The sequence below is a fragment of the Molothrus aeneus genome, chromosome 3 (genome assembly GCF_037042795.1).
Source record: "Molothrus aeneus isolate 106 chromosome 3, BPBGC_Maene_1.0, whole genome shotgun sequence".
Lineage (NCBI taxonomy): Eukaryota > Metazoa > Chordata > Aves > Passeriformes > Icteridae > Molothrus > Molothrus aeneus.
Genome location: NC_089648.1, coordinates 20811280 through 20828937, shown reverse-complemented (window position 1 = coordinate 20828937; position 17658 = coordinate 20811280). Strand labels below are relative to the sequence as shown.

The 17658-nt window shown below is 41.9% G+C and overlaps 1 protein-coding gene across 1 annotated transcript; it reads left to right on the top strand.

The window, feature by feature from the left end:
• Positions 1 to 729: 729 nt before the first annotated feature.
• FLVCR1 (FLVCR choline and heme transporter 1) lies at positions 730 to 16395 on the top strand. Its single transcript, XM_066546439.1, has 10 exons — positions 730 to 1374; positions 4396 to 4540; positions 5089 to 5229; positions 5549 to 5616; positions 5859 to 5962; positions 7078 to 7188; positions 8217 to 8322; positions 8492 to 8603; positions 9113 to 9180; positions 10565 to 16395. The coding sequence occupies exons 1-10, from the start codon at positions 730 to 732 to the stop codon at positions 10625 to 10627; spliced, it is 1563 nt and encodes a 520-aa protein (XP_066402536.1). The 3' UTR covers positions 10628 to 16395.
• The last annotated feature ends 1263 nt before the right edge of the window (positions 16396 to 17658 follow it).

Below are 17658 nucleotides of genomic sequence, written 5' to 3'. Positions count from 1 at the left end.
AAACAATAAGTTATTTACAGAAAGTATCAAAACAATAAGTTATTTACAGAAAGTGTGTGAGAAATTTTGCTACAAGAATGTAAGCATCAGAAGGCTTAGAAAATCTTAAAAAATCAGGGCGACATCTACTATCGCCCCTTCGTTCTCATGCAGCCAGCTAAAGTCACACAGGGTTTGTAAGTTCAGTTTAAAAGACTTCAAGAAGTGTGAGTCTTTGTGTGTGTGTGCACACACAGCACTCAGATGTTGGCATGTGGGGATTGAAGCAGAGCAGGACAGGAGCAGGAGCGCAGGGATTGTGCAGATAAGGAACCACGAGAAAGATGGACAAAGAAAACGGGAGCAGAGGTGTGATCAAAACATCTGTCTATCTATCTATCTATCTATCTATCTATCTATCTATCTATCTATCTATCTATCTATCTATCTATCTATCTATCTATCTATCTATCTAATCTAATCTAATCTAATCTATCTATCCCCATAGGCACACGCTCCCAGCACTTCCCAGCAGCCCAGACTGTGCAGTCCCTGCCCCCGGAGCCCCCCGCGCCCCGGGCAGCGCTGCCGGACCCGCCCTCCCTGGGGCCGCCTCCCGCTCCGCCCGCCGGGCACGGCTGTGGCCCGGCCCCGGGGCGGGGCGGCGAGCGGAGCGGCGGCCAGGTGACCTTGGCAGGCAGAGCCGGGCTGTGCCCGCCGCCGGGGAAGCTGGGTGCGGAGACGGCCGAGATGGTGGAGGACGGCGGCGAGGAGGAGGCGGAGGGGGAGAGCGGGGAGGTGCCGGCGGCGCCGCTGAAGCAGCAGCAGCAGCAGCGCTGCAATGGCTTCCTGCCCGGCAAGGAGGCGGCGGGCGGCGGGCAGCGGGCGGCCCCGGCGGCCCCGGAGGCCGAGGAGATGCTGGCGGCGGGCGGCGAGCGGCGGGAGGCGCGGCTGGAGACGCGGCTGTCGCGGCGGCGGCTGGCGGTGCTGGCCGTGTTCAGCTGCTACTCGCTGGTGAACGCCTTCCAGTGGATCCAGTACAGCATCCTCAGCAACGTCTTCGCCGGCTTCTACGGCGTCTCCTTCACGCAGATCGACTGGCTGTCCATGGTGTACATGGTGGCCTACGTGCCGCTGATCCTGCCGGCCACCTGGCTGCTGGATGCCCGCGGGCTGCGGCTCACGGCGCTGCTGGGCGCGGGGCTCAACGCGCTGGGCGCCTGGCTCAAGTGCGGCAGCCTGGCCCCGCAGCGCTACCCGCTCACGCTGGCCGCCCAGGCCGTGTGCGCCGTGGCCCAGGTCTTCATCCTGGGGCTGCCCTCCCGCATCGCCTCCGTCTGGTTCGGCCCCACCGAGGTCTCCACCGCCTGCGCCGTGGCTGTGCTGGGCAACCAGGTAGGGCCGCAGGGGAGCGAGCGGGGGGCTTGGATAAGTGGGCTTCCTTGGAGTTCGGCATCGAGTTGGAAACGTGGTGCTGAAGTGGGAGAAGGCTTTCTGCAGGATGCGGTGTTGGGAGGGCGGCCGGATGAGGAAGCGGGGCTGTGCCGGAGCCGGGCCATGTGGCAGCGTGCGGCTCTCCCACGCTTCAGGCAGCTGCCGGCAGTACCGCAGCCGAGAGAGAACCTTTTCACAAGTGGTCCTGCTCCGCTTCCTCTTTCTCTTGCATTTTGGCGCTTGGATTCATTTGGCTGAATCCACCCTCGTTGGAGGGGTATGAACTACGTGAACTTTCATGAGGAGCCCCAACGACAACATATATTAGTTTCTGCTTTTTAAAATATGGCCTCTAATTGCCAGGTGCCAGTAGTCAATACCCTGGTGACTCCTGAAGTTTTGTGTAACGCTGTGATTGTTCACATCACTGTTGGGAGCTGATAACTGAGTCACGGATTTCCTCAAGCTCCCTGGTCCTGGCCAGTTTCAGAGAGCTGGAACAGGTGCATCTGAAAGCATAGGTGCAGGTATGATACTTTTTCCTCCTATAGCCTAATTCTCACCTCCTGCCACTGTCCTAGATTTTTTTTTTCTCCTGAGGCAAAAAAATGGCTAAGATTCAAATCAGCATCACTGATGCAGGCTGAGGTCATAGGTACAGTTTGGTTAAGATAATGGGGGATTTGTTTTTTATCATGTGAGTCTAATGATTTTATGTTTGTGCACTTTGGATTATGACAGCAGTGGCATGCATTTTACATATTTACAGTGAGGGTGTACCTAAACCTAGCTGATTCCTCATTAGCTGACACCTGGCTGTTTGCAGTTCTTCCAAAACATTTTTTTTTTGCATCGGAGGTTTCAAGTGGACAAGTCAACTGTCTCTTTTGGACTGAAGATTTCAGAAATTGTTGGCTGTTTCAGCAGTGAGGCAAAAATTTTGGATCTGTATCCTGGTATGAGGTTAAAGGTTTCTTTGGCAGCTAAATGTCCTCTCTTTCTGACATGCACCAGTCCTCCCAGTAGCAAGGAGTTGCCAGGTTTTCAGTTCTGCAGTAGAGTGTCAAGTATCCAGCTTGGAGCCTGAAACTGATGCTTCACTGGGATGCTGAGATGTGGGGTTGAAGTGGTGCAGGACTGGAGCAGAAGAGCAGGGATTGTGTGGATGGGAGCCACGAGAAGGATGGACAAGGGAAACAGGATCAGGATGTGAACAGAGTAAGCTGTGGATATTTCTGGAGTGTATTCCCCTCCAGAAGCTAGGACTGATCTCAGTGTGCCTGTTGAAGTGTGTCAATAGAACAACAGAATTTCTCTCTTCTTGCGTTTTACTTCCTTAAAAAAAACCCTAAAAACTCTCAAAAGCTAGATTGAAAGAGTAGCAAGAATTTAGGCCCTTGGAAGTTAGAAGTAATGTCTGAGTATCCCACTGCAGTTCCCTTCTGCACAGGCATTCCTGCTGGGTCTCCCTGTCCTGATAACGGCACAAAGTGAACTGTGCAACAGAACACCACTCACTGTACTGGGCAATTGCACAACCTGAACTGTGTCATAGAACAGGTTGCTATAACCCACCCAGCTGTCGGTCATCCAATTTCTTATCAGATTGCTTATCACACGGCTTCAGATTGTGTGAAGCTACAGAGCTACAGCGGCTGGCAGGGACAGCAGGCAGGGGAGGAACAGAGCAGTTATCAAAATTTAGACCTCACTCCTTTGGGATGCTGATCGTTTGCAGCTGGAACACAAATCACTGTGATGTACTTGTCAAGGGTTGTTTGGAGTGCCAGATCTCCACAAGTATTTACCATCTTAAATGAGGCATGCCAAACTCATTGGAACACTTTTATTCTGGCCTTAACCTCTCTAGATGTAAATGATGGGAAATGGTATCACTCGACTTTGTTGGAATATTGTGGATACTGCACTGGCTCCTCTTGGGGGAGGAAAAAATATACCTAAAGACAAAAAGTAACTATGTGCTCAGTTCGTGTTTGTAGGGTTCATATAATGAAGAGTGAGGACAAAAGGAGACAAATTCTTCCTGGGACCACTGGATACTGTGTCAATATGATGGCCTGGGGGAAAAAAGGTAGCAAAACCCTCATCAGGGTATGCGCAAAGGGCGTTTTGTAAGCATAGTGGCACACCTCTAATGTGTGTGCTTTCTGATTGTTGGACTTGCTACTCTAACAGTCTTTGGTGCTCTTTTTTCATTTAATTTTACCTAAAATAAATGTTCCAACACTTTAAAATGCCGCTAAGTTTTGGGGGAGCAGAAGAGGGAAATTGGAGAATAGTTCAGGACGTGTTCCTTCATGTTTAAAAATATTTTACATATATACCCAAAATTTCAGTCCCCATTTTATGTCTCTTTAATGCAAAATCAGTTGTTATGTTGGAATTTACTCTACACACAAACCCACTACTACTTCATTCTGTGATTTTCATTTATTTCCTTAGCAATAATTGTTGAGTTTGGTCTTAATAAGGATATTCCTTTTCTCTGCTCTGTATGTGCTTCAGTGAACCTTGCAGTCAGGCTTTGCTGTAGTGGCAGAAGCATGACATCAAATGAAGAACATTTCTGCAAGAGTAGCTGGAATCTTGTGTCATCTGTAGCCCTTCACTTGCAGGATGACTGATACAAATTTATGTTCATGCATGGTATTTTCACTTCCTGTGAAAGGTTCTTGTATATATGTATGAAGATTCTTGTACAAGTATTATGTGTACTGTAAATATATACACTAAGTGTAGTAGTGTAGTTCAATTGAGAAGTGAAAAGATTAAACCCGAGTTAAAGAAGATCTGGTTGTTAAACAACATCGAGAACAAGTGGCTCAGAAGTGTGATACTAAAGTTTTATTAATGCTTATTATGATAACAATTCTGAATTCTACCTGGTAAGACTTTTCACTTCTGTTGATTTGTATGTTCAGAGTGAAATTATTTTTGTTTTTTTTTCTCCTTGCTTTCCAGCTTGGTACTGCAATTGGCTTCTTGTTGCCACCTGTTTTGGTCCCAAATACGCCGAATGATATTGATCTTATGGCACACAACATCAGCATCATGTTCTACGGAACAGCAATAGTGTCCACACTTCTGTTCTTCTTGGCAGGAGTTGGTAAGTGTTTAAATTACTGGGATTTATGTGCTGGCTACAGGGGGTGTTTACAATGTCTCACTTTAAAGCAGCTGACTCCTCAAAGTAGTTGAGGTCACAATTTTTCCAGTTTGTGTTCACTTACCTGTTGTGCCAGGGTTAAGCAACAGCTATTTCACTCTATGTTGTGCTTCACATGGGGTGATTTCTTTCAGAATATTTAGTTCTCTTAGTTTCTTTGCTGCAAGGACTTATTATATAATATGAATTCACTCTGTTAATCTTACAATTTGTATACAAAGGTCCTGATGTATTGCAGATGAAGTCTGTCTTTCACCATATTTTGGTAGCAATCAGATGTCACCAGATAACACATCCTTTGTGGATGTGACTCACTTCTCCCATGAGAAAGTCTAGAAATTTTTTTCATGGAGTTGTTAAAACTACATGTCACTCTCCTGGAATTCATCAAGCTGAAACACTTCCAAAAAAAAAAAAAGCCCCCAAAAAACCTGCACATTAGTTTGGTAGAGATGAATCAAAAATTGTTCCTTCTGTTTTTTCCCCAGTGTTTGAAGAAAAGCCCAAATACCCTCCCAGTCACTCTCAAGCAGTCCTGCAAACTAAACCTCCTGAGGATTACTCCTACAAACAGTCCATTATTAACTTGTTCAGAAATATTCCATTTATACTTTTGCTAATCAGTTATGGTAAGTGGTGCTATCTGCTTGTAGTCTGGCAGAAAGGTTCAAATGTAGCCCAGAAGCATGTAGAATTTTAATTGTGGGGTTTTTTTTAATGGGGGAGGGGGTGTCAAACTTTTATTTACTCAGGTGCCAGGGCTGGAAAGTCTGTAAGGATAAAAAATATCACTTATGGGTCCAGTGATCTGGCTTATGTGCCAGATTTTACCTGGCACATAAAAGGTTTTGTGTTGTGAGTCTTAAATGTCATAAGATTAATTCTTTAGGGTAAAAAATCAGCATGGCTGCACCTGGCATGACTGAAGCTTTTTTCTTGGTACTGCAGGTATTATGACTGGGGCATTTTACTCTGTCTCCACATTATTAAACCAGATGATAGTAACTCATTATGAGGTAAGTTTCTTGGATCTTATCTTTCTCTTTTTCACCATACATTTGCAGAGGTGATATTTATTTTGTAGGTGCTATGTGTGCTCAGACATTTGGTTTCTTTTATACCTCTGTACAGTTTCTTGTGCCATACAGCTGTGGGAGTCATAGGAATGTTTGTTTGCACTTATGACTGCCAAGAGGTCTGAACTTGACTCTGAATGGAAGCAATTATTAATGAGCACCATATAAATATTTGTTGAAAGGGAGAAGAAGTGAACGCTGGGAGAATTGGCTTGACACTGGTGGTGGCAGGAATGGTGGGTTCGATTATTTGTGGTTTGTGGCTGGATTACACTAAAACATACAAGTAAGTGTGGGTAGGCATGTGTGGGGCTAGGGGTAGGAGAGTGGTGCAATTGCATTAGGAAAATACTCCACATAAGGGCTGAAATGATCTGCTGATGAAATGCAGTTGGTCCCTGATCTTTTAGTGGCCTTGATGGAGAGAAGTTTCTGCGGCTACAGTGAAAGCTTGAGACTCTTACTGGTTATTGGCCAAAAGAAATGAGGGAGCACAATGCAAAGGGATTTGTCATCTACTCCTGTCTCTTTAGGACTGTAAGGAAAGCACTGTAGGTCCTACATACAGTGGCCAGGTGGCCCAGTGGGCTTCTTCTCCTAGGAAAGCATAAAATCTCAAAGCCTGCCCTGCATTGTTTTGTAAAATGGCCAGCTGATGGATTCTCAATTTTTTTATGCTACTCCTGATCCTATTAGTAAGTGTAATGTTTGCTTTAATTCAGGGGATGACCATGGAGCAGAGCTCTCTTCTGGGGTAGGAGCTCCTGGGTCTATCATCCAGGAGCGAGCACTGCCCTGGAGCGCTGTTTGTGATGGAATAGTTCTCCCCTGTGATTCTTAGTACATTATGTGCCTCTACAAGCCTAATGGATGTTAATGCTGTAGATTGGCTTTGTTTCTGCATGTGTTTTGGCTTACAAATATGTGCTTTAAGAATCTGGAAGACATCCCTTCTTCCAGATTGAAAAGAAATAGAACACTGTAATGAGATTTGTTTGACTTGCCTCTTGTAGGCTGACTTTTATTGCTAATAGTGTTGGACTCAGCTGCTCCTGTGTTGGTCTATTGTGTAATGGGCAGCAGTGCAGAATGGCCAAGAGGTACAGCATAGCAGAGAACTAAAATAGTCTTAAGGTAGTAGTATGTTCTGTGATTGTCCATTCTTTGAGAGTTTGAGTCAGTATCCTTAGCCTGGAATGAAGCAGCCAGATAACCAAGACACTGAAGGGTTCGGGAATGGATATGTGCTCACTGCATGCTAAGTTTGAGGCAGAATTACATGAAGCAAATTTTATAGCTTTAGAATGGCTTATGTAATGTTTGTGTTATCCTTCCATGCTTCAGCAATGTGCTATGGCCTTCTATGAACAATGTTAATTTGTTGTTGTTGTTGGGTTGCAGGCAAACTACTTTGATTGTTTACATTCTCTCTTTCATTGGGTTGCTGGTATTTACCTTCACCCTGGACCTCGGATACCTTATAGTGGTGTTTGTGACTGGAGGAGTGCTTGGGTGAGCAATTAAAGAGCACTACAAGACTTACTGCAGTTCTCTTCTGAAACACATTTAAATATTTTTCCTAGATAATTCTGTGTATTCTGTCACCGTGGTCTCAGCCTTTAGCTCACAGTACAGATAGGGTTTCTCCTTCTGTTACATCAGAATAAAGCTAAAGTAACTTACTTTTCAGTAAATTTAATTTACCATTTTATGGACCTAAGAGAGGTCCTATGTGATCAGTTTGTTTAGTTCCAATTCAAAAAACTGTGTGCAGTGAAGTTGAAGCTTTCTCTTGAGCAGTGTGTAGGTGATTAGAGTTTGAGCAGATCTAGGAAGACTGGCTTCTCTGCATTTTCATTAATCTCTACTTTGATAGCCCAAGCAACATGCTGGTCCCTTTGTTTGCTGTGCTCATAGATACCCAATCTAAAAGCCTCAAGAGATGCTGAGGGAATGTTGCTGTATTCAGACACAGAAGTCAAGATGAAACCAGAAATGTCTTGAGAGTTTCAATTTAAAAACCAAACAACCAACCTCAGCTGCATTTTAAGCCTTTTCTCTTCCCATCATTCATGGGTCCTCTCAGCTTCTTCCATAGCAGCTTCCAGCAGGTGTTCAAGTGTACAGCCTCACTCCCTACTCATGGCCTCTTTTTGTCCTCCAGCATGGATATTTGGGCTGATCAAATGATGATGTTTGTGCATGGCTTTCATATGAAAGTAATTGGCTTCAAGTATGGAGTGGCTTGCAGACTTCTTTGCAAAGGTTGTTTCATATGTATGGGGGTTATAGGAAATAGGACAAACATATTTTAGCAGCTTTGCCTTAAAGAGAAAGATGTGTGGGTAAAATTCTCGGATCATGCTGAGGGAATGAAGCAGTCACTATTATTTGGAATTGCTGAATTCTGTTGAGTCGTGAACACATGACAATTCAGAATACCAGCTAATTCATAACACCATGTGTGTATGTTAGGTTTTCTTAGCTGTAGTAACAGATGAAGGCCACACCTGTCATCCTCTTACTCTCCCCTTCAACAGGTTCTTCATGACTGGCTATCTTCCACTTGGGTTTGAATTTGCTGTGGAAATTACATATCCAGAGTCTGAAGGCACTTCCTCAGGTCTCCTTAATGCATCAGCACAGGTTACAGCATTTTATTTCTTCAAGTGAAGTAATGTTCAGGAATGCCACTATGCTCAAGTCTAGGAAAGCTTAAGATTTGATTTCTATAAGGTGTGACCTGGAACTTTTAAAGGTAAAATGATGACTCTTTTTCTGTGTGATCCTGATGAAGTTACTTGTTTGTTTATAGATATTTGGAATTATCTTTACACTTGTTCAAGGAAAGCTCACAACAGACTACAGTCCTCGTGCAGGAAACATCTTTCTTTGTGCTTGGATTTTTGTGGGCATTATTTTAACAGGTAATTACAAGTGCAAGTAATGGCTTCTCTTTAATGTAAAAACTTAGGTGTTTTTAGGATGATGTTGCTAATATATGGACACCCATCTGACCCCCATTTCCTGAGACATGTCTTGAATTTGAGACAGATGTCCATCTCCAGAGCAGGGTGAGAAATAGAAACAAATGCACAAATGGAGGCAGTTTGCAGTTTTCCAAATGCAAGAAATTGCTGATGCACTCTGGAGCTGTGCCAGTGTTTATACATGTTGACTCACAAATGTGCTGAAAGTGCTGAACTATCAAGCTTTTCTTTAAGTGCTTGTGGTTTAAAGGATTTTATTGTCATTGCCTGCTTTGTGAGGAGCAAGTTCAAATTATCAGTGAGTTCAAATTGCAAAGAAAAAATAGGGGTATTTTGAAAATGTGCTGAAAGCAGTCTCTGTGTGCTTGCACCCTGCAAACATTTCACTTGAATTGCATGTCACTGCAAAGGTGTGAACCAGCTTTCCTTTTTCCTTCTTTTCTCAGCCTTAATAAAATCAGATTTGCGAAGACACAATGTGAATTCAGGGATTATGAACTTGGACGTTAAAGCTGTAAGTGGTGACTCTTTTACCATCCTACTGGAATGCTTGACTTCTACTGGCAGAACAATAGCAGCTGCAAAAGAGTACTTGACAAAGTCTTATGACTGGTTCCATATTGGTTTTGAACAACAGAGCCACATGGGATGCTGCTCTCACATATCTGTTTTTCTCCTTAACTCCCATGAAAAAAACTGAAAAAACTTCTGCTCTCAGATTTTTTAAAAATTTTTTGAATATTTGAATTTTAAGTGGCTAATAATTTTATGTTATTGCTTGAATCTTGCTTTATCATAATAGCAGGGAAGCATTTTAAATTGTGAAGCCTTTTTGTTTATTGGGTTGTGAGGCCATCCTATCGACTATGTATGTTATTTAAAATACCTGCACTCTCTTCAGATGAAGTCAGTGTCTGATAAACAGAAGCCATGCTGGAGTTTCTATGCAGTACTGCATAAATAGCTGGGTTTGTTCCTCTGCTGACACTCTCAATTTAAAGGAAGAGTGAGCATAACATTTTCTGATGATCACAGGGCTCCATTTTTCAGCAGCTTTTCCAAACTACGACATTTACTAGTAGAAATAAAGCTCTCAGTGGAAAATTTTTTCAATGCTGTGGGTTTTTCATTGCTTGGATCAAGATATGAGACAGCTTTTTGGAGTCAGACATCACAAGATACTCTGCCATGCTTATTTTTGTGTAGGCATCTTGCATGCCCAGCAGCTTTTGATCATCTGTGACCAACTGCACGCTCTTAGTGTCTGTATGAGGTTGAGAAACTTTGAGCTGGTGCTGTCTGAGCTAACTTGAACCTGAAACCTGCTGGCAGCTGCGGGTGCTCAGTGTGGCATCCTGTGGGTTTCCCAGCCGGGGTTGGGGCTGTTCATGACTTATCTGCTTTCCATTATCACCCTGTTAATTAGCCTAGATCATCACAGCTTCATTCATATTAGCCAGGGTGTAAGAAAAGCTGCAGTCCTTGCCCTGATGTTGCCATGCATGATTGAGACCTGGCTGTGTTAATAATGTTCAGTATCATTTGATACTGAACCTTGATCAAGATTCTACTGTGGTTAAATGTAACAGAGAAAAAAATGACAAGTTAATCTTCTATGTGAAGATTAACAAGTTAATCAATCTATGTGACAGATACTTATATGCAGTAAATATATACTTGAGAGTTATACTAAGAAAATAAATTCTATGTTTGGGCTCTCGTCTTTTATTACAAAAAGAATATAGGGTTTTATATAATTTGCTTAACTGGGCTAATTAACTACATATACTGTTGGATCCTAACCTAATAATTACCCAAGAATACTGTGTTACAGAATAATTCTGTTGAATAACAGCCTAATTCCTGTTGTGTTTTTACTTTTTTATCTCCCTCTTCAGGTACCAGTTGACAGTCCTGTAGAACCTGAAAGCACTACATTAAAGATTCAGTCAGCTTTATGAAGCTGAAGGAAGGTGACTCAGAAATGCACAAGTTTGGTTAGATATGGAATGATATGAGCTAGTGTAATCACTGGATTTGTGTGTATGAGTAGTGACATGTGTTTGTTGATATTGGTGGTAGTTGTGTACTGGAAGATGCTCAGTTCATTTTGCTCAAGATGCAAAGAATTCACCTTTGTATGGAATATTTATTTTAACATTTTCAAGTCTTGCAGTTTCATTAGTAAAGAACTGTGTGAACACTCTCCACAATAGGGAGATGTGCATTAAGGATGCATACTTGAAAAAAATCAGGAGTCTTGAAACACAGTTGATCAGAAGTATCTAATCTTCTTTTCTTGTTCAGTCTTGCTGGTGCATTTGAAAAGTCAAAGAGTAGGGAAATGCACAGCAGGAGGATGCTCACGAGTTCATTTTTTATTTTAAATCTATCTGTATTTGAATATAAGCCAATGATTCCTTCTGGGAAAGTGATAGCACAATACTGAAAACGAGAGATGACGTGTGTGTTTCATACTGGCATCTTACATTTCTTTTGCCTTGAAACTTCTTTATAGGTATCAAAAGGCAGATAAGAGAAAACACTGTTTTTGCTATAGCTTCATTGTAGCATTTCTGGGGAGATTCAAAAAGTTTCTCACTAGATAAATTGGAGAAAAAACATTTCTTATTAAATAGAGTAAAAAGGAGGACAAAGGCCTTTGATATCTCTGTTATGAAATATTTATAAGCAATGGAACACTACCACACAAGTTTCCTCCACGGAATATTTTGAGTGCTTTCTCATTTAAAGAGAGAGGAGTACGTGTTTACAAAGAGCCAGTGCCTTTACTTTGTAAAGAAGATCCCTGCCTCATCTTGAGTTTAATCAGTGCTGCTGAAGAAATTCCATTTTGTGTGTTAAACCTCTGAATATTTGTGGAGTATCAGAAAACATGTTCTGTCCTTTTTATGAATTGTATCACTTGTCTCATGTGAAATTCCTGTACTTGTGTAACTTAAATAATGTTTTTGCAGTGAGTTAAAAGCTGTAAGGATGACTGAAAAGAAAATAGTGATATTTTCACTATTTCTGATCAAATATTTTCTTTTATGCCATTTTAGCTGCAAAATGAGCAGACATTATTAACAGTAACTTTTTGTTACTTCATTTATCTGGACTTGGGATGGGCGTTCTTCAGTTCAGTGCTTTTGAAAATTTTTTCCTTTACCTTGTGCTCTATCTACACACCCACAGAACTGATAGCACTACAATAATACTATTGCTGGGAGTCAGACCTGGGTCAGTGGACTTTTTGGAAATATTTAATTTTTAGCTCGGCAAACTGAGCTTGCAAGTCATTGGCATCAGTGATGCTGTGTCTCTGAGTTCCCACAGTTGCAGTGCCATCCAGAAGGTGCAATCCTGCTCCAAGTTTTCCACAGGTTGTTACAGTTAGGGATGGGGAATTATTTAACTCTGTGCTGGTTTCAGCTGGGCTAGTTAATTTTCTTCACAGTGGCTGGCATGGGGCTGTGTTTTGGATTTGTGCTGAACACAGGGCTGGTAATACAGAGATGTTTTATCCTTGCTGAGCAGGGCTCACACGGAGCCAAGGCCTTTTCTGCTTTTCATGCGCCAGAAAAGGTGAGGAAGTTGGGAGTGCCTGGGAGGTTGGGAGGAGACACAGCCAGGACAGGTGACCCCAGCTGACCAGAGGGATACTCCAGACCAAGTGACATCATGTTCAGTGTATACACTGGGGGGCAGAAGGAGGAAGGGAGGGATGTTTGGACTGATGGTGTTTTCTTCCCAAGCAGCCATTGCACTTGGTGGGGATGGCTGAGCACCTGCCTGCCCATGGGAAGCAGTAAATTAATTCCTTGTTTTTCTTTCCTTGTGTTTGGCTTCTGCTTTCCCTATGAAGCTGCCTTTATCTCATCCTATGAGTTTTCCAGCTTTTACCCTTCTGATTCCATCCTCAATCCCACTGCTGGGGAAGGGAGGGAGCAAGTGGCTGCGTGGGGCTTGGTGGATGGCTGGGGTTAAACAACAACAAACTCCAAGATAGTCTCTAAGTACAATAAATATAATTAAAAGCTTTTCTTTTTCTTATTTTGCTGTAGACTCAGGAAAATCCTTTTGTATAAAAAGGGTCCTGAAAACTTATCTTCCTAAGCTTAGCCTCTAAATGTGATGATCTTGATTTAAACATTTTGTATGATAAATGCTTTAGACAGGAGAAGACCTATCAGAATAAACTAAGCACGCTTGGAACACTTGCCCTGCCAAAAAAGGTTCATGTCTCTCTGCCAGGTCCAGTGCTAAGGAGAAAATGGCCAGGCCTTGCTGCTCCTGGAGAGGTGAACTCTAGAAGAGTCCACTGCTGAAGCAGCTGAATATAGGAAAAGTCACTCTTTGATTCTTGGCTATTCAAATGGCAGGCAAGGATATAGGAGTGAAAGGAAAGATGCTTTCATCATGTCATGAAAGACATAAATGAAATGAAAGTAGAGACGCTTACATTATATCATCGAAGAGATGCTTTCATTATTCATTTACATTGAAGCTGCCCCATCAAGGGATGTACAGGTTTTCAGCCTGAATGAGAAAAGTTAAAGTTTCTGCCTTCTGACATAAGTGGGTGGCCTTTCCCTTTGGAAAAATGATAATAACATGTGCCAAAATATATATATATGTTTTTCATCAAGATACAGAAAATATTTATGTTCATGGCCCATGCATGGTTGCTTTGACTTTTGGTGTTGCAAAATCTTAACAAGATAATATTTTTGTAGTTTTGGGGAATTGTTTTCAAATGTCCAGTAGAAACAGTAGTCTTTTGCAGTATCCAGGATTTTTGCTGACCTGTTCAGTATACACTGTTAAAAATAAAAGATTGAGTATTTTTGTTCCATTCTTAAAATTTATTTTTTCAATTCCTTTCTTCACTGCTCATTTCCAGTTTTAGTTATGTTCAGCTGATTATCGAAAAAAATATTCTAGTTCTGGCTCTTTGTATTTTTTATCTTCTGCCAAATTACTTGGCTACCTTTTGAACAGGTTGAAAGAAGATTTTGTCTGGCTGGAAACCCTGCTGGGTCCCTGAAAAGAAAATATTCCTAATAATGAAGGCTTAATTACATCCTGGATTTAATATTCCCCTTCTAAAAGGAGCTTGAAAGTTGGAAACCTATGAGCTATTTTCAGGCAATGATAAAGTATTTAGATGTAAGGCTCAGCAGCAGAATAAAGAGCAAATAAAGAGCAAATCAGTATTTTCTATGCAATAGTCTTATAATCTGTCAAGAAATTGAGGTTCTAGCTCATGGCAGAAATAAATTAGGAGTAGTTGAGGCTTCATGGTTTTTGCTTTTAATTTTTGGGTTTTAGCAGAAAACATCCACTCAATCAAACATAGAATCACAGAATGTTAAGAGGTTGGAAGGGACCTTAAAGATCATTTGGTCCCAACCCACTTGCCATGGGCAGGGACACCTCCCACTGGACCAGGCTGCTCAAGGCTCTATCCAGCCTGGCCTTGGACACTGCCAGGGTTGGGGTGTTCACAACCTGCCTGGGCAACCTGTTCCAGTGCCTTGCCATCCTCACAGTAAAAAATTTGTTCCTGATACCTAGATTAAATTCCCTCTCTTTCAGTTTGTACCCATTTCCTCTTGTCCTATCACTACAATTCCTGACAGAGTCCCTCCCACTTCCCTGTAGTCTCTCTTCAGATACTGGAAGGTTGCTATGAGTTCTCTGAGCAACCTTCTTAGCCTGGAAATTCCACATGCATTTGGAATTGCAAATAGGGTTTCTGATTCTTAGCCTTCAGATCCTGGCTCAGCCCTCCAGCAAGAGTAGAGTTGGGGGCTAAAAATCCTAGCTGCTTAAAAAAAGTAATTGTATAATGAATGGAATTGCATATCAGCTAGGAGAGGATGGTGTAAGAAACCAAGTGAGAACAGGCATCCCAGTCCCATGCATCCACTTTTGCTTTTCAATTTGCTTTTTTTCTGAGTGTTTCAGGAGAGCTCTGGAGGGTGCAAGAGAACACACACGAGGCACACAGTAGGGAACATAAACAAGGGGGCTGCCCCCAAGTTCCCAGGAGCCCAGCAGGTTGTGCAATTGATAACTTTCAGCTACAAAATTCAGAGATTAGCATTAATATTAGTTCTTACCTTTGTGTTTCTTCCCAGCCACGTTAAACTTTTGGCAATTTCAGTGGAAGAGACTCAGAGAACATTGACACATTTTTATTTAGGATTCCTGCCATGGCCTTAAACCCCTCGTTGCTATTGGCTGGGTGTGAAAATACCAGACCTGTAGGATGGAGTCTAGAATTGCTGGTAGGTAAGTCCCTCAGAACAAGTATTTGTAGATGGGTGCTTGTCTTTAGTAACATGTCTTTCTGTTGCTAAATGCCCATGGTTTATGAGGAAGAAAGAACAAGGGAAGAAGTAGCAACAATACCTATGAATAATTTCAGATTAATAGTGATGCCTTGAGAGGCTACCTAGAACAGAGGCTAGACAGTGTAAAAGGAATAAAGTAGGTATTTGTTAAAAAGGCCTTCAAAGGAAAAACCTTGAGCAGTACAAGAGCCCAGCCAGGGCTACACCCAAGATGGGCGATGGGTCACATGCTTTCACACTTTTGTAAGTTTTGGTCCATTTACATTTTGGGGTTGATTATCCAATTACAGCTTCAGGTTATGAAGTCCCATCCTCCCAGATTGCTCTCCTCAATTCACTGTTGGTTATGCTTTTTGGGTCTGAAGGTGCAATGGTGTCCTTGGTTTTCAAGCTGGAAAAGGATTGTTTGTCAAACTAAACTGTGAAGAGAATTTGCTAACACTTTATATGAGCTTCACAGTTATACACTAATGCAGTACAGAATCTGGAAAATATGAAAGCTAAAACTCAAGACATCAATAGGGCTTTTCTAACTTCAGACTCATGGTTATCTCTTTTATTCAAAGGAGTCTGTTATTTCAGAGACAATCAGTGGAGTGTGTAATTAGAGCTGCCAGCCCATGTTGCCTAATGAAAAAATGTTTTTTTGAGAAATATTTGTACTACCTTGTGCATCTACAACCAAGTGAAATTTGGTTAAGCTGTAAACATTTATTGTTTTCTTTTTCCATTTTGTGAACTCACTAGTTTTTCTGTGTGAATGGGAGTGTGTGACCTTTACAGTTGCTGTCTTTCAATACATGTATGTACCTCTTTCTCAAATGTAACAGGCTATTGATGTTTCATGGAGCACAAGCTGTCATTGTACACAGTAATGTGTGATTGCCCCAGCCCCACCATTAGGTCTGAATTCTGTGAAGAGGGAGAAGTGATGTTAATGCAGGAACTGGAATGAATTAAGCAAAAAAATTTCCTAAGAGAAATGTATTTCTGTGTAAGACCCATGTTATTGCTCATGCCTTTGTTCTACTCATGAAGATAACAAATGTCTTTTGCTGTAATATTTTGGTTTTGTTAGTGTCCAATTCTTTATTTCAAGAGAAAATTAAAAGTTCTTAATGAATATTCTCTGATTGCAATACTGTATGTATGTGTATATGTGGATGCCATCATTCCTTACCATTCTATGTTACTAAAAAAGTGTATAATGCCTAAATTGATTGGAGCCAAGAGTAACATTTTTGACAGCTGGTAATAAAGCTGCTAATCTAAAAGTGATTTTTTTTTCCTTAGAACCTGCTTTTTAATGTAGGAAAATGTGTAAGTGTATGACTTACTGTTTCATTAATAAACGTTCATGCAGAGTACATGCAGGGTATAGAAATTTATTTTACACAAGAGTATTGGCATCCAGAGACATTTTCTTGGGGCATAGAATTAAAGTACTAGCATTGGTAGTCAAGTTGTACTGCTCTAGCACAGAGATTTCTCCTTGCCTTTAGAAAAGGTCTGTGAGGAAATGAAAGGGCAAGTAAAGCCCTAAAGCAGAGCGATCCAAAGGCAGCTTCTTGAGGGCAGGGCAGATATTATTTTTATAAAGCACTTGGTTGCTGAGAGATTATCTGGGGGAGAGGGTAGGATAACTTCTGAGGCAGGATAGAAGTGAGACATTACATTCAGTTATGGCTAAAATCAGAGGTGTCTTCAGTGGGAGCACTGCAGAACCCTTGTGAACACTCTGCAAGGGTTCTGTCACCTACCCTCAATGCCCCTACCTGGGCATTTAGCCCAGGTGTGAGCCAGGCAAATTTGAGGAACCTGCTTTGAAGTATGCAGAGTCATGGTAAGAAAATGTTTCATTTTTTAAATCTCACTTCTCCACAGAGCTGGGGTTCTCTCTCAGCTATTTTGGTATAGGAGATGCTTCACAGGGAGAGGCTGCAGGTGCTGCAGAGCACAGCAAACACAAGCCTTGTGTCATAAAGCAATGCTAAGATGCAGTTCAACACTGAGCTGAACTTTCAGGTGGGTTCTTTGTTCTACAACCAGGACCACAAGGTCATGTTCCTCTTATGGTACCTCTATGAAAGCTGCAGGCAATATCCCCAGTTAGCACTGTAATTTAAACATTCCCACAGCTAGAAAGGAACAATCCCAGAAAATCATTATTGGCTAAAGTTTCTTTGGCATTGGAATTTTGGGGTTGGTCATTTTATTTCTTTTTTTCTGGTTAGATTCTCAGTCCTTCAAAGAAAATACTAGAAACCTCATCAGGGAAGTGGGAAATGTGAAGTCATCCTGACTATGATTAATCAGATAATTATTTCTATAGCTGGGAGGAGGCTCTCTGATCCAAAGCTAACAGTTATTACCCCTTCCAGAAAGTGATGTGGTTTGTGCATGGATAAAATAGGTAGATGCCTAACAGTCCAGCTGCTTCCTGGGCTGGAAAGGTTTCTTAGAAGTCTGCTGGATTTCCTTCTGTCTGTGCTTCACAATGAACTAAACCCTATCTGACCATGCTCTAAATCAATATTTACAGCTCTATTACACAACAACTTTTCAGAAAACAAAACAATAATATCCTGAACTTTGTAGAAAGGACTTCAGCAGATATGTCACAAAGGCGA